The sequence below is a fragment of the Electrona antarctica genome (genome assembly GCF_951216825.1).
Source record: "Electrona antarctica genome assembly, chromosome: 21".
In the NCBI taxonomy this organism is placed as follows: Eukaryota; Metazoa; Chordata; class Actinopteri; order Myctophiformes; family Myctophidae; genus Electrona; species Electrona antarctica.
The window spans coordinates 12,540-34,731 of record NC_136802.1 but is presented as its reverse complement, the minus strand read 5'-3'; the positions used below and the strand labels follow the sequence as shown (position 1 = coordinate 34,731).

The window sequence follows — 22,192 nt, the reverse complement described above, 5'->3', positions numbered from 1 at the left end:
AAAAAGTACTCAATTGTTTTAAAGTATAAATACTGCAATGTAGAAGTACTCCGTTACAAGAAGAAGTACTCCGTTACAAGTAGAAGTACTCCGTTACAAGTAGAAGCCTCCTATTCAAAATGTACCCCAGTAAAAGTACAAAAGTATCTGCATCCAAATGTACCAAAAGTAAAAGTACTCATTATTATTTGTAATAATAATGTAAAGTAACTAGTGGTGGACGGTGGTATATATTATATAATGTGTATTTTTCCAGGACTGCTACATCTTGGATCAAGGAGGCTTGAAGGTCTTTGTCTGGAAAGGAAAGAAGGCGAACAAGGCTGAGAGGCAGGATGCCATGTCTAGAGCTCTGGTAACATTCACCTTCAAGGACCTTACATAGAATACATACTGTTTCACCTTCAAGGACCTTACATAGAATACATACTGTTTCACCTTCAAGGACCTTACATACAGAGAGGCAGGCTACCATGTCCAGAGCTCTGGTAAAATGACAACAATGTTCAGGACCTTACATAGAATACATACTGTTGTTTGACCATCAAGGACCTTACATAGAATACACACACACACACACACACACACACACACACACACACACACACACACACACACACACACACACACACACACACACACACACACACACACACACACACACACACACACACACACACACACACACACACACACACACACACCTCTCTCTGTCACTGTAATTAATTGTGTCCTGCAGCTGTGTTTAGTTTCTCCCGGTGGATCCTGCCGGGAGCTGCCTGAGTTCCAGTCTAGTTTACTATCGACCGATACGCAACTCAGTTGCGATCAGTATCGCTATATGGAACAAAATGTCCAAACCAAATGTCTTCAAGTGAAAAACTTTCTTGGATTTTGACACATTTCACCTTCTGAATATGCGCATATTACCGTTCTACTATTCCAGGAGGTCATTAATATGCACATATTGTTTATACTATTACAGGAAGTCATTAATATGCGCATATTGTTTCTACTATTCCAGGAGTTCATTAAAACACAGACCTACGCCATGAGCACCAACGTAGAGATGGTGAACGACGGGGCCGAGTCGGCTCTCTTCAAGCAGCTGTTCCACATCTGGAGGTCCAGAGACCAGAGCCAGGGTCTGGGGAGAGTCTACACCAGGGGGAGAGTGGGTATGTGGCTCTGGGGAGGGTCTATAGCAGGGGGAGAGGTCTGGGGAGGGTCTACACCAGGGGGAGAGTGGGTATGTGGCTCTGGGGAGGGTCTATAGCAGGGGGAGAGTGGGTATGTGGCTCTGGGGAGGGTCTACACCAGGGGGAGAGTGGGTATGTGTGTCTGGGGAGGGTCTACACCAGGGGGAGAGTGGGTATGTGTGTCTGGGGAGGGTCTACACCAGGGGGAGAGTGGGTATGTGGCTCTGGGGAGGGTCTATAGCAGGGGGAGAGTGGGTATGTGTGTCTGGGGAGGGTCTACACCAGGGGGAGAGTGGGTATGTGGCTCTGGGGAGGGTCTACACCAGGGGGAGAGTGGGTATGTGTGTCTGGGGAGGGTCTACACCAGGGGGAGAGTGGGTATGTGTGTCTGGGGAGGGTCTACACCAGGGGGAGAGTGGGTATGTGTGTCTGGGGAGGGTCTACACCAGGGGGAGAGTGGGTATGTGGCTCTGGGGAGGGTCTACACCAGGGGGAGAGTGGGTATGTGGCTCTGGGGAGGGTCTACACCAGGGGGAGAGTGGGTATGTGTGTCTGGGGAGGGTCTACACCAGGGGGAGAGTGGGTATGTGTGTCTGGGGAGGGTCTACACCAGGGGGAGAGTGGGTATGTGTGTCTGGGGAGGGTCTACACCAGGGGGAGAGTGGGTATGTGTGTCTGGGGAGGGTCTACACCAGGGGGAGAGTGGGTATGTGTGTCTGGGGAGGGTCTACACCAGGGGGATAGTGGGTATGTGTGTCTGGGGAGGGTCTACACCAGGGGGAGAGTGGGTATGTGTGTCTGGGGAGGGTCTACACCAGGGGGAGAGTGGGTATGTGTGTCTGGGGAGGGTCTACACCAGGGGGAGAGTGGGTATGTGGCTCTGGGGAGGGTCTATAGCAGGGGGAGAGTGGGTATGTGTGTCTGGGGAGGGTCTACACCAGGGGGAGAGTGGGTATGTGGCTCTGGGGAGGGTCTACACCAGGGGGAGAGGTCTGGGGAGGGTCTACACCAGGGGGAGAGTGGGTATGTGTGTCTGGGGAGGGTCTACACCAGGGGGAGAGTGGGTATGTGTGTCTGGGGAGGGTCTACACCAGGGGGAGAGTGGGTATGTGTGTCTGGGGAGGGTCTACACCAGGGGGAGAGTGGGTATGTGGCTCTGGGGAGGGTCTATAGCAGGGGGAGAGGTCTGGGGAGGGTCTACACCAGGGGGTATCTTTTTTTTATGTCTTATAGTTCAACTGGCTATAGTTTTACACATCAGATAATGTTTACATTTGGAGAGTTTGAAAGGTAGTGCAAAACGCAGGAGGAGGAACTGACCTTTTTTCTGATTTATTCATATACTGTATATATCGTACTAATGTTGCATTAATTATGTGTTGTTCCAGCCGATATCACCCAGGAGAAGTTTGACGCCACTCTGATGCACGTGAGGCCAGAGGTGGCTGCACAGGAACGCATGGTGGACGACGGAGACGGACAGATGGAGGTAGGACTGTTAGGTTAAACCCTAAGCATGGTGGACGACGGAGACGGACATATGGAGGTAGGACTGTTAGGTTAAACCCTAAGCATGGTGGACGACGGAGACGGACAGATGGAGGTAGGACTGTTAGGTTAAACCCTAAAGACAGATGGAGGTAGGACTGTTAGGTTAAACCCTAAGCATGGTGGACGACGGAGACGGACAGATGGAGGTAGGACTGTTAGGTTAAACCCTAAGCATGGTGGACGACGGAGACGGACAGATGGAGGTAGGACTGTTAGGTTAAACCCTAAGCATGGTGGACGACGGAGACGGACAGATGGAGGTAGGACTGTTAGGTTAAACCCTAAAGACAGATGGAGGTAGGACTGTTAGGTTAAACCCTAAAGACAGATGGAGGTAGGACTGTTAGGTTAAACCCTAAACTTCTAGTTGACCAGATTATCCAGGGCTCTGTACTAGGGTGATACTACGATAGTGAACCGTGACTCTATTCTACAGAATGGTGATACTACGATAGTGAACCGTGACTCTATTCTACAGAATGGTGATACTACGATAGTGAACCGTGACTCTATTCTACAGAATGGTGATGCTACGATAGTGAACCATGACTCTATTCTACAGAATGGTGATGCTACGATAGTGAACCATGACTCTATTCTACAGAATGGTGATGCTACGATAGTGAACCATGACTCTATTCTACAGAATGGTGATGCTACGATAGTGAACCATGACTCTATTCTTTCATGTTAATAACAGCTGCTCCAATAATTATAATGACGGTGCGTCAAACAGGTGTGGCGTATCGAGAACCTGGAGCTGGTCCCTGTGGAGGCTGAGAAACACGGATACTTCTACGGAGGAGACTGTTACCTTCTGCTGTACTCCTATGAGGTCCACAACCAGAGGAACTATCTGCTGTACATCTGGCAGGTCTGTTACCTTCTGCTCTACAGCTATGAGGTCCGATACTGTTACCTTCTCCTCTCCTATGAGGTCCACATGAACAGGAACTACCTGCTCTAGGCTACATATGGCAGGTAGGTAACCTTCTCCTCTACAGGTAGGAGACTGTTACCTTCTGCTCTACAGCTACGAGGTCCACAACCAGAGGAACTATCTGCTCTACAGGTAGGAGACTGTTACCTTCTGCTCTACAGCTACGAGGTCCACAACCAGAGGAACTATCTGCTCTACAGGTAGGAGACTGTTACCTTCTGCTCTACAGCTATGAGGTCCACAACCAGAGGAACTATCTGCTGTACATCTGGCAGGTCTGTTACCTTCTGCTCTACAGCTACGAGGTCCATATGAAGAGGAACTACCTGCTGTACATCTGGCAGGTAGGTTACCTTCTCCTCTACAGCTATGAGGTCCATATGAAGAGGAACTATTTGATGTACATCTGGCAGGTAGGTAACCTTCTCCTCCCTTTGAGGTCCATATGAAGAGGAAGTACCTGCTCTACAGGTAGGAGACTGTTACCTTCTGCTCTACAGCTACGAGGTCCATATGAAGAGGAAGTACCTGCTCTACAGGTAGGAGACTGTTACCTTCTGCTCTACAGCTATGAGGTCCATATGAATAGGAACTACCTGCTCTACAGGTAGGAGACTGTTACCTTCTGCTCTACAGCTATGAGGTCCATATGAATAGGAACTACCTGCTCTACAGGTAGGAGACTGTTACCTTCTGCTCTACAGCTATGAGGTCCATATGAATAGGAACTACCTGCTCTACAGGTAGGAGACTGTTACCTTCTGCTCTACAGCTATGAGGTCCATATGAATAGGAACTACCTGCTCTAGGCTACATATGGCAGGTTTTCCTTCCTCACATTCATGCCAATTAATATCTTTGATCGACAAGCTTACGACGAGTCACAGCATGGTGTGAGCTTGTTTAGTCCCCAGAATACAGATGCTAGGGTTCAAGTGGTTAAATACTGTGTTCTTATTGGTTCCAGGGTCGTCATGCCTCCCAGTAATATGTGTTCTTATTTGTTCCAGGGTCGTCATGCCTCTGTGTTCTGATTGGTTCCAGGGTCGTCATGCCTCCCAGTAATATGTGTTCTGATTGGTTCCAGGGTCGTCATGCCTCCCAGGACGAGGTGGCAGCCTCGGCCTTCCAGGCGGTCAGCTTGGACCAGAAGTACGACGGGCGACCCGTGCAGGTCCGACTGACCATGGGCAAGGAGCCACGCCACTTCATGGCCATGTTCAAGGGCAGGATGGTCATCTTCGAGGTACCGTGTGTTCTGTATATCTCAAACCTTTTCATGTCAAGGACCGTAGGACCCCCCCCCCCCCCCCCCGATATTAATATAGATCTGGACTCCCTGGCACAAGACATTTTCAGACACATACACATTGATTTGGGGGTCCATGATATGAAAATACACTTCAGAAAAAGCCCCCCAAAAAAAACACAGCCCGCAAGTTCAACTGCCAATATTTACAAGTGACTTCACAAAAAAAGAAGCCCAAAGTCACCGTTCATAAGCAGACATGGCAACACAGCTTTAATAAGCAGACATGGCAACACAGCTGTGCTAATAAGGATAAGTCTGGTTGTTAAATCTGGTTTCTTTCAGGGAGGAACCTCCAGATCCTCAGGTCCAGGGTCAGAACCTGAACCCCCCATCAGGCTGTTCCAGGTGCGCGGCTCTGACCCGACCAACACCAAGGCGGTGGAGGTTCCGGCGCTGAGCGCCTCGCTCAACTCCAACGACGTCTTCCTGCTCCAGAGCCAGTCCGGGATTTACCTCTGGTATGGCAAGGTAGGAGTTAACTCAACCACCGCCAGGGTGCGCTAATACAAGTTTAATACAAGGTAGGAGTTAAGGAGGTTTGTCCTCATGGTTTAATACAAGGTAGGAGTTAAGGAGGTTTGTCCTCATGGTTTAATACAAGGTAGGACATCAAGTTAAGGAGGTTTGTTTTATACACATTGCCCTTAGTGGTAACCTGACTCCGCCAGATGGGGCAGCAGAGAGTACACTGGGTTCCCCCCTCCTGCTCCCATCTGGGAACTCTCAGGCAGACTTGATGCCCGGCCACAAAACGGCCTGGCCAATCAGCGGCAGCTAGAGGCGGGATCAAGGCATACACCGTGCTGCCTTGATCCCGCCTCTAGCTCGCCTCTATGGTCAGGTTACCTTAGTGGAGGAGCTTAGGGAAATATGTAGCGTCCGTCCCCTGGGACCCCAAAATAACCCCCCTGCCCTGCCTGTCCTCACCACTAGGGGTCAAACTGGACCCCAAAATAACCCCCCTGCCCTGCCTCTCCTCACCACTAGGGGTCAAAATAACCCCCCTGCCCTGCCACTCCTCACCACTAGGGGTCAAAATAACCCCCCTTCCCTGCCTGTCCTCACCACTAGGGGTCAAAACTGGACCCCAAAATGACCCCCGTGCCCTGACTGTCCTCACCACTAGGGGTCAAACTGGACCCCAAAATGACCCCCCTGCCCTGCCTGTCCTCACCACTAGGGGTCAAAATAACCCCCCTGCCCTGCCTGTCCTCACCACTAGGGGTCAAACTGGACCCCAAAATAACCCCCCTGCCCTGCCTGTCCTCACCACTAGGGGTCAAAATAACCCCCCTGCCCTGCCTGTCCTCACCACTAGGGGTCAAAACTGGACCCCAAAATGACCCCCTTGCCCTGCCTGTCCTCACCACTAGGGGTCAAACTGGACCCCAAAATGACCCCCCCTGCCCTGCCTCTCCTCACCACTAGGGGTCAAAACTGGACCCCAAAATGACCCCCCTGCCCTGCCTCTCCTCACCACTAGGGGTCAAAATAACCCCCCTGCCCTGCCTGTCCTCACCACTAGGGGTCAAACTGGACCCCAAAATGACCCCCCTGCCCTGCCTCTCCTCACCACTAGGGGTCAAAACTGGACCCCAAAATGACCCCCCTGCCCTGCCTGTCCTCACCACTAGGGGTCAAACTGGACCCCAAAATGACCCCCCTGCCCTGCCTGTCCTCACCACTAGGGGTCAAACTGGACCCCAAAATGACCCCCCTGCCCTGCCTGTCCTCACCACTAGGGGTCAAAACTGGACCCCAAAATGACCCCCCTGCCCTGCCTGCCCACACCACTAGGGGTCAAACTGGACCCCAAAATGACCCCCCTGCCTTGCCTGTCCTCACCACTAGGGGTCAAACGGAGATGAGAGAGCCATGGCCAAGGAGGTCAGCTCTGTGATTGGTCGAGGACACCCAGACCCTGAGACGGTGGCCGAGGGTCAGGAGCCAGGTGCATTCTGGGACCTGCTCGGAGGAAGAGCTGCCTATGCCAGTGACAAGAGGTACACTCCATATATGGTCATAGTAGTGACAAGAGGTACAGTATGGGTTAATATATATCCTACTGTTAACCCATTTTGACCTGAGATCAGATTCTAAAAATATCTTCTACATCCTGACAGTTTTCTGAAAAAGCCATGTTTCTATGTCAGTGGTTCTTCGATTTTTCAAAAATAGCAGATCTACAAGCTCGTAGCGCGCCACTCGGTGGCACGCTACGAGCTTGTAGATCTGCTATTTTTCAATAGCTAAAGCATAACATAATGCTAACACCAAAGGGGGTTCCCGCCCTGGGTTAATGTACCAGCAACAAGAGGTAGGATAGAGAGACGAGGTAGTAGGTTAATGTACCAGCAACAAGAGGTAGGATAGAGAGACGAGGTAGTAGGTTAATGTACCAGCAACAAGAGGTAGGATAGAGAGACGAGGTAGTAGGTTAATGTACCAGCAACAAGAGGTAGGATAGAGAGACGAGGTAGTAGGTTAATGTACCAGCAACAAGAGGTAGGATAGAGAGACGAGGTAGTAGGTTAATGTACCAGCAACAAGAGGTAGGATAGAGAGACGAGGTAGTAGGTTAATGTACCAGCAACAAGAGGTAGGATAGAGAGACGAGGTAGTAGGTTAATGTACCAGCAACAAGAGGTAGGATAGAGAGACGAGGTAGTAGGTTAATGTACCAGCAACAAGAGGTAGGATAGAGAGACGAGGTAGTAGGTTAATGTACCAGCAACAAGAGGTAGGATAGAGAGACGAGGTAGTAGGTTAATGTACCAGCAACAAGAGGTAGGATAGAGAGACGAGGTAGTAGGTTAATGTACCAGCAACAAGAGGTAGGATAGAGAGACGAGGTAGTAGGTTAATGTACCAGCAACAAGAGGTAGGATAGAGAGACGAGGTAGTAGGTTAATGTACCAGCAACAAGAGGTAGGATAGAGAGACGAGGTAGTTCTAGGCTTATTATCCCGCCCACATATTGTACAGTAAATATAAAACACATTACTCAGGCACATTTCAGCCACCTCTTTTGCCCATTAGGACCACTCTACACAACGTCATCAAACAGCGACGCACACCTATGGTCACATCATTCTACAGGACACAGGTTTCTGTGTTACACCTTTTTTTTTCTCCCTTTTGGCGCTAGAGCGAGATTGGCCGCAGGCCGGGCGAGCTTCTAGTTGTTGATTGGCCGCAGGCCGGGCGAGCTTCTAGTTGTTGATTGGCCGCAGGCCGGCGAGCTTCTAGTTGTTGATTGGCCGCAGGCCGGGCGAGCTTCTAGTTGTTGATTGGCCGCAGGCCGGGCGAGCTTCTAGTTGTTGATTGGCCGCAGGCCGGGCGAGCTTCTAGTTGTTGATTGGCCGCAGGCCGGGCGAGCTTCTAGTTGTTGATTGGCCGCAGGCCGGGCGAGCTTCTAGTTGTTGCAACTAAGTGACAAGAGGTACTGGTTACAGCAGTGGTTCCCAAAGTGGGGTCCGGGGACCCCTAGGGGTCCTTGAGGGAGTTCCAGGGGGTCCGGGGACCCCTAGTGGTACTTGAGGGAGTTCCAGGGGGTCCGGGGACCCCTAGGGGTACTTGAGGGAGTTCCAGGGGGTACCTAGCTCAATTAGAGATAGTTAGGAACCAAATGGACCCTTATGGGTCCATTTGGTTCCATTTGTACACTCTCAGAGTTAAATTAACATTGATTTAACAATATAAATTGGGGTCCCAGAGATATAAATGCCATTAAATGGGGGTCCGTAGACTAATGCATGTCAAACTGGGGGTCCTTGAAATTAAATGGGTTGAGAATCACTGCTAGAGCCGTAAAGATCTTCTCTTACGGAGCGGTCCCTGGCATATATTTTCAAATGGGGGTCCGTGCTAAAAAAAACGACAAAAAAAACGACAATTTGGGGGTCCTTGACACGAAAACGTTTGGGAACGACTGGGTTACAGTAGAGCTATAGGGACAACAAGTACAGTAAACTGCTTACCAAATGTTTTATGGTTATTGTTTTTAGATGTTTACTATTACAGATAGCCAAAGCATTGTGAGTTTGTAGATCTGCTATTTTTGTTAAAAATGCACAAAATGCGTGCATGTGTGTGTGTGTGTGTGTGTGTGTGTGTGTGTGTGTGTGTGTGTGTGTGTGTGTGTGTGTGTGTGTGTGTGTGTGTGTGTGTGTGTGTGTGTGTGTGTGTCTCCAGACTACAACAGGCCGTGTTAGATCACCAGCCTCGTCTGTTCGAGTGCTCCAACAAGACGGGCCGTTTCTCTGTGAGCGAAGTGACCCAGTTCACCCAGGATGACCTCAGCCAGGATGATGTCATGCTGCTGGACACCTGGGACCAGGTGGGTGGGTGGGTGTTACCGGACAGACCGTCCGGTAACACATCAGCATTTGTCAATGACATTCATTGATATCCATAGTCTATGGACCACAATGGAAACAAGTCCCCAGGACCTTTTGTCTCATTCTTTTAGCCCTGGTTTATATCTGACTGTACCTTGTGCTGTTTACATTTCTGACTAATAACATAATTATTCAATCAATCTATCAATAAATGTACCTTTACCTGTACGTCTGTAATCCACGTAACTCCAGAACCATTCGCCACACCGACTTCACATTCGACACCACGACAGGTTGTCCAGAACCGCCACAAAAGGCCCAAAAGGCCCCTGCCCGGGCTCTGGACATGGGCCCCTGCCCGGGCTCTGGACATGGGCCCCTGCCCGGGCTCTGGACATGGGCCCCTGCCCCGGGCTCCATATATGGAGCTGGCCTGTTCTGACATCACAACACTCCATATTTGGGCATGCCTGACACAGAACGCCCATCGGTCTGTCTCACAGGGTGGACCAACATGTTGTCTGTCTCCCCAGGTGTTCCTATGGGTGGACCAACATGTTGTCTGTCTCCCCAGGTGTTCCTCTGGGTGGACCAACATGTTGTCTGTCTCACAGGTGTTCCTATGGGTGGACCAACATGTCGTCCACGCATCGGTCTGTCTCACCATGTTGTCCACCCATCGGTCTGTCTCACCATGTTGTCCACCCATCGGTCTGTCTCACCATGTTGTCCACCCATCGGTCTGTCTCACCATGTTGTCCACCCATCGTTCTGTCTCCCCAGGTGTTCCTCTGGGTGGGCCAAGAGGCCAACGAGTTGGAACGGAGGGAGGCCGTGCTGACCAGCCAGGAGTACTTGAGGACCCACCCAGGGTCCAGAGACCCCGACACCCCCGTCCTCCTGGTGAAGCAAGGCTACGAGCCCCCCACCTTCAGCGGCTGGTTCCACGCCTGGGACCCCTCCAAGTGGAGTGTAAGTCATAGTTTTACTGAGGTTAAGTTTAGGAATAAGGTTAGGTTTAGACATAGTTTGACTGAGGTTAAGGTTAGGAATAAGGTTAGGTTTAGACATAGTTTGACTGAGGTTAAGGTTAGGAATAAGGTTAGGTTTAGACATAGTTTGACTGAGGTTAAGGTTAGGAATAAGGTTAGGTTCAGACATAGTTTGACTGAGGTTAAGGTTAGGAATAAGGTTAGGTTTAGACATAGTTTGACTGAGGTTAAGGTTAGGAATAAGGTTAGGTTTAGACATAGTTTGACTGAGGTTAAGGTTAGGAATAAGGTTAGGTTTAGACATAGTTTTACTGAGGTTAAGGTTAGGAATAAGACGTGTGTCGGACAAACAAATTGTCCGACACACGTGGCCGGGTTAAAACTCACTTGTGGCTCCAACATGCGTTGCCGGTACAAACTACAGTTTGTCATTATAACGGTCATAAAAATACATTAAATTTTTTTCAGGAAGGAAAAAGCTATGAAGAGCTGAAGAAGGAGTTGGGAGATGTAACGGCTCCCATAAAAATACTAAATGTAAGCACGACATCACTCATCTTTAAAGCACGTTATTGCACGTCACACACACACACACACACACACACACACACACACACACACACACACACACACAGCTGTAAGGATCAACCCTACTGTTTAGGTGACCCCATGGCCTTTCCTCTAGCACCACCCATAGGCCAAACTATGCATGTGCAACACAAGAAATCACAAAACAACCATGAAACTTACATTTATATTCCTGGAGGTTGAACCTGTGACCACTAGAATGACCCCATGACCTTCCCACTGGCTCCACCTGCAGGCCAACACCTCACATGACCCCATGACCTTCCCACTGGCTCCACCTGCAGGCCAAAACCTCACATGACCCCATGACCTTCCCACTGGCTCCACCTGCAGGCCAAAACCTCACATGACCCCATGACCTTCCCACTGGCTCCACCTGCAGGCCAAAACCTCACATGACCCCATGACCTTCCCACTGGCTCCACCTGCAGGCCAAAACATCACATGACCCCATGACCTTCCCACTGGCTCCAACTGCAGGCCAAAACATCACATGACCTTCCCACTGGCTCCACCTGCAGGCCAAAACATCACATGACCCCATGACCTCCCCACTGGCTCCACCTGCAGGCCAAAACATCACATGACCTTCCCACTGGCTCCACCTGCAGGCCAAAACATCACATGACCCCATGACCTTCCCACTGGCTCCACCTGCAGGCCAAAACCTCACATGACCCCATGACCTTCCCACTGGCTCCACCTGCAGGCCAAAACCTCACATGACCCCATGACCTTCCCACTGGCTCCACCTGCAGGCCAAAACCTCACATGACCCCATGACCTTCCCACTGGCTCCACCTGCAGGCCAAAACCTCACATTAGTATTAAAATATAATATAAAATATAAATTCACAAAGCATGTCTCTGTGAGCATTGTGGGCCTGTATAGATGTAGTAGATCAGCTATTTTCATATAGTTGAAGTATAAAATAGGCTGATGTGTGTGTGTATATATATATAAAATAATAATAAATAATAATATAATGCGCATCCCATCAGGACGAAGACTGTGTTCCCAGCGAGTGCAGTTCCCAGCTTTACCCAGCAGAGGCACTGGTCAACACACTGGCCAGTGAGCTGCCTGATGGTGTTAGCCCCTCTGATAAAGAGGTACTCTCTCTGTGTGTACGTGTGTGTGTGTGTGTGTGTGTGTGTGTGTGTGTGTGTGTGTGTGTGTGTGTGTGTGTGTGTGTGTGTGTGTGTGTGTGTGTGTGTGTGTGTGTGTGTGTGTGTGTGTGTGTGTACATCTCTAGTTACAATAGAGCTATTTAACACTGTTACTGAACACACTCTATAGCAATGATTACTGTCACAATATAGAGATATTTAACACTGTTACTGAACACACTCTATAGCAATGATTACTGTCACAATATAGAGCTATTTAACACTGTTACTGAACACACTCTATAGCAATGATTACTGTCACAATATAGAGCTATTTAACACGGTTACTGAACACACTCTATAGCAATGATTACTGTCACAATATAGAGCTGTTTAACACTGTTACTGAACACACTCTATAGCAATGATTACTGTCACAATATAGAGCTATTTAACACTGTTACTGAACACACTCTATAGCAATGATTACTGTCACAATATAGAGCTATTTAACACTGTTACTGAACACACTCTATAGCAATGATTACTGTCACAATATAGAGATATTTAACACTGTTACTGAACACACACTATAGCAATGATTACTGTCACAATATAGAGATATTTAACACTGTTACTGAACACACTCTATAGCAATGATTACTGTCACAATATAGAGCTGTTTAACACTGTTACTGATCACACTCTATAGCAATGATTACTGTCACAATAGAGATATTTAACACTGTTACTGAACACACGCTATAGCAATGATTACTGTCACAATATAGAGCTATTTAACACTGTTACTGAACACACTCTATAGCAATGATTACTGTCACAATATAGAGCTGTTTAACACTGTTACTGAACACACTCTATAGCAATGATTACTGTCACAATATAGAGCTATTTAACACTGTTACTGAACACACGCTATAGCAATGATTACTGTCACAATATAGAGCTATTTAACACTGTTACTGAACACACACTATAGCAATGATTACTGTCACAATATAGAGCTATTTAACACTGTTACTGAACACACTCTATAGCAATGATTACTGTCACAATATAGAGCTATTTAACACTGTTACTGAACACACGCTATAGCAATGATTACTGTCACAATATAGAGCTATTTAACACTGTTACTGAACACACTCTATAGCAATGATTACTGTCACAATATAGAGCTATTTAACACTGTTACTGAACACACTCTATAGCAATGATTACTGTCACAATATAGAGCTATTTAACACTGTTACTGAACACACGCTATAGCAATGATTACTGTCACAATAGAGCTATTTTACACTGTTACTGAACACACTCTATAGCAATGATTACTGTCACAATATAGAGCTATTTAACACTGTTACTGATCACACTCTATAGCAATGATTAGTGTCACAATATAGAGCTATTTAACACGGTTACTGAACACACACTCTATAGCAATGATTACTGTCACAATATAGAGCTATTTAACACTGTTACTGAACACACACTATAGCAATGATTACTGTCACAATATAGAGCTGTTTAACACTGTTACTGAACACACTCTATAGCAATGATTACTGTCACAACATAGAGCTATTTAACACTGTTACTGAACACACACTCTATAGCAATGATTATCAGAATATGGTGATTTAACCATTTAACAAAACACGTTTTGTTTTAACCACACAATATCATTACCGTACCTTTAAGTTACTGATCGTCCTGTTCTTTCAGAAACATCTGAGTGACTCAGACTTCTGCCAGGTGTTTGGGATGCCCAGGGAGGAGTACGCCCGTCTACCTCAGTGGAAACAGCTAAACATTAAGAAAAACAACGGCATGTTTTAAATTAGACTCATCTGTTAGAAGAATTATACAACAGGTCGTGCTTAAACCACGATATCGGAACACCTAATCAATACATAGAAATCACCTGCTCTGTTCTCCCAGAGCGCAGCAGACTGGGTGGCTAGGCTAGCTAGTTTCTTGGGACATTTGTGGTCGTAGTGGCTTCATCTGTTATTAAAAAATATATTATTTTTTTCTTAGTTTTTCTTAGTTTTAAGGGTAACTGTTGTATAATTGCAATATTACACGAGAGGGTGTTCTTTATGGTCATTAATGCACCTCTGCTCTGCAGCATCAGAGGGTGTTCTTTATGGTCATTAATGCACCTCTGCTCTGCAGCATCAGAGGGTGTTCTTTATGCTCTGCAGCATCAGAGGGTGTTCTTTATGCTCTGCAGCATCAGAGGGTGTTCTTTATGCTCTGCAGCATCAGAGGGTGTTCTTTATGCTCTGCAGCATCAGAGGGTGTTCTTTATGCTCTGCAGCATCAGAGGGTGTTCTTTATGCTCTGCAGCATCAGAGGGTGTTCTTTATGCTCTGCAGCATCAGAGGGTGTTCTTTATGGTCATTAATGCACCTCTGCTCTGCAGCATCGCAGGCGTGCATTAATGACCATAAAGAACAGTAGAACATCCTCTGGTGTACTTTAATGATACACTGGGATGCTAGACTGTGATTGGTTGAGACAGACACGACCAACCGATCTGTTCGACTAGGATTTTCACAATCAAGGCAGCAAAAAGAAAAGTCATTCCATGACATATTCAACAGCCTATACTGTGTTCTAATAATGACGCCAGTGAGTATGTTGGAAATGTATAGGCTATCTGTTAAAGGACAACTATCTACATGACTCTGTTAAAGGACAACTATCTACATGACTCTGTTAAAGGACAACTATCTACATGACTCTGTTAAAGGACAACTATCTACATGACTCTGTTAAAGGAAAACTATCTACATGACTCTGTTAAAGGACAACTTTGGTGTTTTTCAACTACGGTTCATGTTTTAGGTTATTAGAAAACCTTCTTGTGACCGCCGCGCTCTGACTTATGGTGCGTTACCAGTTTAAATCATAGAATAGGTAGAGAGCTTGCACGCACACTAACAGGGCTTCAGTTTCCTGAACCTGTAAGACTAACAGGGCTTCAGTTTCCTGAACCTGTAAGACTAACAGGGCTTCAGTGTCCTGAGCCTGTAAGACTAACAGGGCTTCAGTGTCCTGAGCCTGTAAGACTAACAGGGCTTCAGTGTCCTGAGCCTGTAAGACTAACAGGGCTTCAGTGTCCTGAACCTGTAAGACTAACAGGGCTTCAGTGTCCTGAACCTGTAAGACTAACAGGGCTTCAGTGTCCTGAACCTGTAAGACTAACAGGGCTTCAGTGTCCTGAACCTGTAAGACTAACAGGGCTTCAGTGTCCTGAACCTGTAAGACTAACAGGGCTTCATTGTCCTGAACCTGTAAGAAATTACATCTGGCCACAAAAGATCACAGGATCTACTGAATGTGAAGGAGGAGGTGACAGAGATCACAGGATCTACTGAATGTGAAGGAGGAGGTGACAAGAGATCACAGGATCTACTGAATGTGAACGAGGAGGTGACAGAGATCACAGGATCTACTGAATGTGAAGGAGGAGGTGACAGAGATCACAGGATCTACTGAATGTGAAGGAGGAGGTGACAAGAGATCACAGGATCTACTGAATGTGAACGAGGAGGTGACAGAGATCACAGGATCTACTGAATGTGAAGGAGGAGGTGACAGAGATCACAGGATCTACTGAATGTGAAGGAGGAGGTGACAGAGATCACAGGATCTACTGAATGTGAAGGAGGTGACAGAGATCACAGGATCTACTGAATGTGGACGAGGAGGTGACAAGAGATCACAGGATCTACTGAATGTGAAGGAGGAGGTGACAGAGATCACAGGATCTACTGAATGTGAAGGAGGTGACAGACAGACCTGAGCCTACGACACACCGTATGGCATCCTATAGTACCTCTACCTTCATCCTATAGTACCTCTACCTTCATCCTAGAGTACCTCTACGTTCACATTCAGTAGATCCTGTGATGTTTTGTGGCCAGATGTAATTTCCTGGGGTCTAGTAGGACTATAGTAAATATTAAAAAATAAATCGCCGTAACATTAATTTTGTAAAAAATTACTTATTTAGTCCCATGTTCACATGCTCCCAAAATAGCTAAAAACGCTAAAACGAAAGAAAGCAGCAAATCAAACTCTCTAATAAATCCAACCTTGGTTGAAAAAAAACCAAAGTCCTTAATTTAAACGTATACATGCCAAAGACTGTTTGAAATGTATTTACATTTAAAAGCATCTGGAACTTCATTTGTGTGCCATGATGAGACATTGATTGTACTTGATTCTGCATTGATAATGTTACACAGGTATTCTCTTATTAATGTTTGTGAGGCAAATCCAGATTGTTTGTTCTAATAGTTCTAACAGTTTTATAACACTTATCTTCAAAATGTGAGACATTAAAGGTCTTTAGTTCCTGTCCTGTTTCAGTTTATTAGCCCTGGAGGAGCCAGCTATGAGCCTCAGAACAGGATCAACCTCTTCAACATGTTACGCTCAACTGGCGTAAAGTAGCCAAAATGTGCCACATGCAGGGACCCCAAAGGCAAAGACACTGAGACAGGAGTATAGGCGAAAAGGAATTGTAATCAAACAAAACTTTACGTTTGTTGGGCGCTGTTACGAAACCTCTATGTGAATAGTCTTATGACAAGTCTAGAGGCTAGGGGTTCACAACAAGTCTAGAGGCTAGGGTTTCACAACAAGTCTAGAGGCTAGGGTTTCACAACAAGTCTAGAGGCTAGGGCAGGGTACCCCAATAGACGGCCCGCGGGCCATGTGCGGCCCGCGGAGGGCCCCCTTGCGGCCCGCGGACCCCCCCCAAAAAAAAAATCCTTTTCAAATGGGGTCCTGCACTGAAAATTAATTTTCAGGGCAAGACCTCGACCTCACGCGTGCGGACTCGGCCCCCAGCCTGGTACCCTAGTCAAAATATGGCCCTCGAGGAAAATTAATTGGGGAACCCTGGGCTAGGGTTTCACAACAAATAAGAAAAAGGGATATCAAGCATTGGAGGCAAATAAACAGAGTCAACACAGGTTTATAGTCAAAAAGGTGAAGTGCTTTTTTACTCTTGATTTGAGGTATATTTACATGTGGTCAAAAATATATGCACAAAGCAAACAATAAAGCAAAACAATTAAGCCACTACCCCCCTGGTAGTGGCTTAATTGTTTTGCTTTATTGTATGCTTTATTGTATGCTATTTTGGCAACACGGGTGTTTCCAAAATAACAAAAGCAGCTAGGGGAACAAAAGACAGACTAACTAACTATCTAGTAATTAGTAAAACAAAAGCCTGCCTACCTAACTACTCTAACCAAAACTTAGTTCAAAATACATGTGGTGGGAAAACACCCCTTACCTAGTGTGCTTAACAAGGTTCTCCCTACGTGGTATAGCATTTACATTAGTAGTAGAACATTTAACTAAAACATAAGGTACAGAGCTACAAACAACTGAACTGAGGTGTACTGGTTGAGACAGTGAGCCCAGGTGGTACTCAGCCTTTTATAGGCAGCAGGTGGTGGTGATTGGATGAGGGAGGAGTCTGGTAACAGGCTGATTGACAGATGAGGTGACTGCATGGGGACTTCAGACCTGCAGAGAATGAGAGAGTGGAGGGAAGGGGAGACAGGGGAGGAATGAGAGAGTGGAGGGAAGGAGAGACAGGGGAGGAATGAGAGAGTGGAGGGAAGGAGAGACAGGGGAGGAATGAGAGAGTGGAAGGAAGGAGAGACAGGGGAGGAATGAGAGAGTGGAGGGAAGGAGAGACAGGGGAGGAATGAGAGAGTGGAAGGAAGGAGAGACAGGGGAGGAATGAGAGAGTGGAGGGAAGGAGAGACAGGGGAGGAATGAGAGAGTGGAGGGAAGGAGAGACAGGGGAGGAATGAGAGAGTGGAGGGAAGGGGAGACAGGGGAGGAATGAGAGAGTGGAGGGAAGGGAAGGAGAGACAGGGGAGGAATGAGAGAGTGGAGGGAAGGAGAGACAGGGGAGGAATGAGAGAGTGGAGGGAAGGGGAGACAGGGGAGGAATGAGAGAGTGGAGGGAAGGGGAGACAGGGGAGGAATGAGAGAGTGGAGGGAAGGAGAGACAGGGGAGGAATGAGAGAGTGGAAGGAAGGAGAGACAGGGGAGGAATGAGAGAGTGGAGGGAAGGAGAGACAGGGGAGGAATGAGAGAGTGGAGGGAAGGGGAGACAGGGGAGGAATGAGAGAGTGGAGGGAAGGAGAGACAGGGGAGGAATGAGAGAGTGGAGGGGAGGGAAGGAGAGACAGGGGAGGAATGAGAGAGTGGAGGGAAGGAGAGACAGGGGAGGAATGAGAGAGTGGAAGGAAGGAGAGACAGGGGAGGAATGAGAGAGTGGAGGGAAGGAGAGACAGGGGAGGAATGAGAGAGTGGAGGGAAGGGGAGGGGAGACAGGGGAGGAATGAGAGAGTGGAGGGAAGGGGAGACAGGGGAGGAATGAGAGAGTGGAGGGAAGGAGAGACAGGGGAGGAATGAGAGAGTGGAAGGAAGGAGAGACAGGGGAGGAATGAGAGAGTGGAGGGAAGGAGAGACAGGGGAGGAATGAGAGAGTGGAGGGAAGGGGAGACAGGGGAGGAATGAGAGAGTGGAAGGAAGGAGAGACAGGGGAGGAATGAGAGAGTGGAGGGAAGGAGAGACAGGGGAGGAATGAGAGAGTGGAGGGAAGGAGAGACAGGGGAGGAATGAGAGAGTGGAGGGAAGGAGAGACAGGGGAGGAATGAGAGAGTGGAGGGAAGGGGAGGGGAGACAGGGGAGGAATGAGAGAGTGGAGGGAAGGAGAGACAGGGGAGGAATGAGAGAGTGGAGGGAAGGGGAGGGGAGACAGGGGAGGAATGAGAGAGTGGAGGGAAGGGGAGACAGGGGAGGAATGAGAGAGTGGAGGGAAGGAGAGACAGGGGAGGAATGAGAGAGTGGAGGGAAGGAGAGACAGGGGAGGAATGAGAGAGTGGAGGGAAGGGGAGACAGGGGAGGAATGAGAGAGTGGAGGGAAGGAGAGACAGGGGAGGAATGAGAGAGTGGAGGGAAGGAGAGACAGGGGAGGAATGAGAGAGTGGAGGGAAGGAGAGACAGGGGAGGAATGAGAGAGTGGAGGGAAGGAGAGACAGGGGAGGAATGAGAGAGTGGAGGGAAGGAGAGACAGGGGAGGAATGAGAGAGTGGAGGGAAGGGGAGACAGGGGAGGAATGAGAGAGTGGAGGGAAGGAGAGACAGGGGAGGAATGAGAGAGTGGAGGGAAGGAGAGACAGGGGAGGAATGAGAGAGTGGAGGGAAGGGAAGGAGAGACAGGGGAGGAATGAGAGAGTGGAGGGAAGGAGAGACGGGAGGAATGAGAGAGTGGAGGGAAGGAGAGACAGGGGAGGAATGAGAGAGTGGAGGGAAGGAGAGACGGGAGGAATGAGAGAGTGGAGGGAAGGAGAGACAGGGGAGGAATGAGAGAGTGGAAGGAAGGGGAGGGGAGACAGGGGAGGAATGAGAGAGTGGAGGGAAGGGGAGACAGGGGAGGAATGAGAGAGTGGAGGGAAGGAGAGACAGGGGAGGAATGAGAGAGTGGAGGGAAGGGAAGGAGAGACAGGGGAGGAATGAGAGAGTGGAGGGAAGGGAAGGAGAGACAGGGGAGGAATGAGAGAGTGGAGGGAAGGAGAGACAGGGGAGGAATGAGAGAGTGGAGGGAAGGAGAGACAGGGGAGGAATGAGAGAGTGGAGGGAAGGAGAGACGGGAGGAATGAGAGAGTGGAGGGAAGGAGAGACAGGGGAGGAATGAGAGAGTGGAAGGAAGGGGAGGGGAGACAGGGGAGGAATGAGAGAGTGGAGGGAAGGGGAGACAGGGGAGGAATGAGAGAGTGGAGGGAAGGAGAGACAGGGGAGGAATGAGAGAGTGGAGGGAAGGGAAGGAGAGACAGGGGAGGAATGAGAGAGTGGAGGGAAGGGAAGGAGAGACAGGGGAGGAATGAGAGAGTGGAGGGAAGGAGAGACAGGGGAGGAATGAGAGAGTGGAGGGAAGGAGAGACAGGGGAGGAATGAGAGAGTGGAGGGAAGGGGAGACAGGGGAGGAATGAGAGAGTGGAAGGAAGGAGAGACAGGGGAGGAATACAGAGCAACACTACACTACATGGCACGTAACAGGCGTGAGAGGGGAATCCTGGAAGTGGTGAGATGGTTTGGGCTAAAAACAGCTATAGCCACTTGCCCAAATGTGCCCAAATGTGATGAGGTCAGCACATTTGGGCAGTATGTATGTCGGGGTATACATGGTCATACCTTGTGTGTGCATCTCGAAAGAGTGCATTTCTACTTCAATCTGCAAAGTGTTTCATAAAAATCCACCGTAGACATGTCATGAGCTACTTCCTGTCAATTTGGCAATCCAGCCTTCATCAGTGTGTGGGATGATGATGATGATGATGATGATGATGATGATGATGATGATGATGATGATGATGATGATGATGATGATGGTGATGAAGGCTGGATAGCCGAAACGTCTGTCCTGGTATGTAGAAAATAAATCTGTTGAAAATGAGTTCTTGGTGTGTGCGACCCTGTCTCACTTTGTCTTTGACCTTGTGTGGGTAGTGTTTGGCCAAAGGCACTGTTTGAAAAGATAGCCAAAAACTGAAACAAATACTGTATACAGTCACCAGAGTCCTTGCTGCAGAGGAGAAGTGTATTTTTATTCACCTTCTTACAACTGTGATAACTGAAATAGAACAAAAGTGTTTACAACTCTTCATGGTCAGCTTGGCCTTCAGTCTCCTCACCAACACACTTACAACTCTTCACTGGTCAGCTTGGCCTTCAGTCTCCTCACCAACACACTTACATCTCTTCATGGTCAGCTTGGCCTTCAGTCTCCTCACCAACACACTTACATCTCTTCATGGTCAGCTTGGCCTTCAGTCTCCTCACTAACACACTTACAACTCTTCACTGGTCAGCTTGGCCTTCAGTCTCCTCACCAACACACTTACATCTCTTCACTGGTCAGCTTGGCCTTCAGTCTCCTCACCAACACACTTACATCTCTTCATGGTCAGCTTGGCCTTCAGTCTCCTCACCAACACACTTACATCTCTTCATGGTCAGCTTGGCCTTCAGTCTCCTCACCAACACACTTACATCTCTTCACTGGTCAGCTTGGCCTTCAGTCTCCTCACCAACACACTTACATCTCTTCACTGGTCAGCTTGGCCTTCAGTCTCCTCACTAACACACTTACATCTCTTCACTGGTCAGCTTGGCCTTCAGTCTCCTCACCAACACACTTACAACTCTTCACTGGTCAGCTTGGCCTTCAGTCTCCTCACTAACACACTTACAACTCTTCACTGGTCAGCTTGGCCTTCAGTCTCCTCACTAACACACTTACATCTCTTCACTGGTCAGCTTGGCCTTCAGTCTCCTCACCAACACACTTACAACTCTTCACTGGTCAGCTTGGCCTTCAGTCTCCTCACTAACACACTTACAACTCTTCACTGGTCAGCTTGGCCTTCAGTCTCCTCACTAACACACTTACAACTCTTCACTGGTCAGCTTGGCCTTCAGTCTCCTCACCAACACACTTACATCTCTTCACTGGTCAGCTTGGCCTTCAGTCTCCTCACCAACACACTTACATCTCTTCATGGTCAGCTTGGCCTTCAGTCTCCTCACCAACACACTTACATCTCTTCATGGTCAGCTTGGCCTTCAGTCTCCTCACCAACACACTTACAACTCTTCACTGGTCAGCTTGGCCTTCAGTCTCCTCACCAACACACTTACATCTCTTCATGGTCAGCTTGGCCTTCAGTCTCCTCACCAACACACTTACATCTCTTCATGGTCAGCTTGGCCTTCAGTCTCCTCACCAACACACTTACATCTCTTCACTGGTCAGCTTGGCCTTCAGTCTCCTCACCAACACACTTACATCTCTTCACTGGTCAGCTTGGCCTTCAGTCTCCTCACTAACACACTTACATCTCTTCACTGGTCAGCTTGGCCTTCAGTCTCCTCACCAACACACTTACAACTCTTCACTGGTCAGCTTGGCCTTCAGTCTCCTCACTAACACACTTACAACTCTTCACTGGTCAGCTTGGCCTTCAGTCTCCTCACTAACACACTTACATCTCTTCACTGGTCAGCTTGGCCTTCAGTCTCCTCACCAACACA

The 22,192-nt window shown here is 48.2% G+C and overlaps 1 protein-coding gene across 1 annotated transcript in view; it reads left to right on the top strand.

The window, feature by feature from the left end:
- Positions 1-13,895, top strand: part of avil (advillin) — a gene marked incomplete at its 3' end in the record, with an annotated part of 36,318 nt that extends 22,423 nt beyond the window's left edge. Inside the window, exons 8-19 of the mRNA XM_079491737.1 lie at positions 257-355; positions 1,025-1,178; positions 2,588-2,688; positions 3,487-3,624; positions 4,778-4,936; positions 5,285-5,470; positions 6,854-7,005; positions 9,197-9,341; positions 10,126-10,314; positions 10,803-10,871; positions 11,925-12,035; positions 13,782-13,895. Coding sequence (XP_079347863.1) covers positions 257-355; positions 1,025-1,178; positions 2,588-2,688; positions 3,487-3,624; positions 4,778-4,936; positions 5,285-5,470; positions 6,854-7,005; positions 9,197-9,341; positions 10,126-10,314; positions 10,803-10,871; positions 11,925-12,035; positions 13,782-13,895 — 1,617 coding nt within the window. The remainder of the gene's footprint in view (positions 1-256; positions 356-1,024; positions 1,179-2,587; positions 2,689-3,486; positions 3,625-4,777; positions 4,937-5,284; positions 5,471-6,853; positions 7,006-9,196; positions 9,342-10,125; positions 10,315-10,802; positions 10,872-11,924; positions 12,036-13,781) is intronic.
- Positions 13,896-22,192: the final 8,297 nt, after the last annotated feature.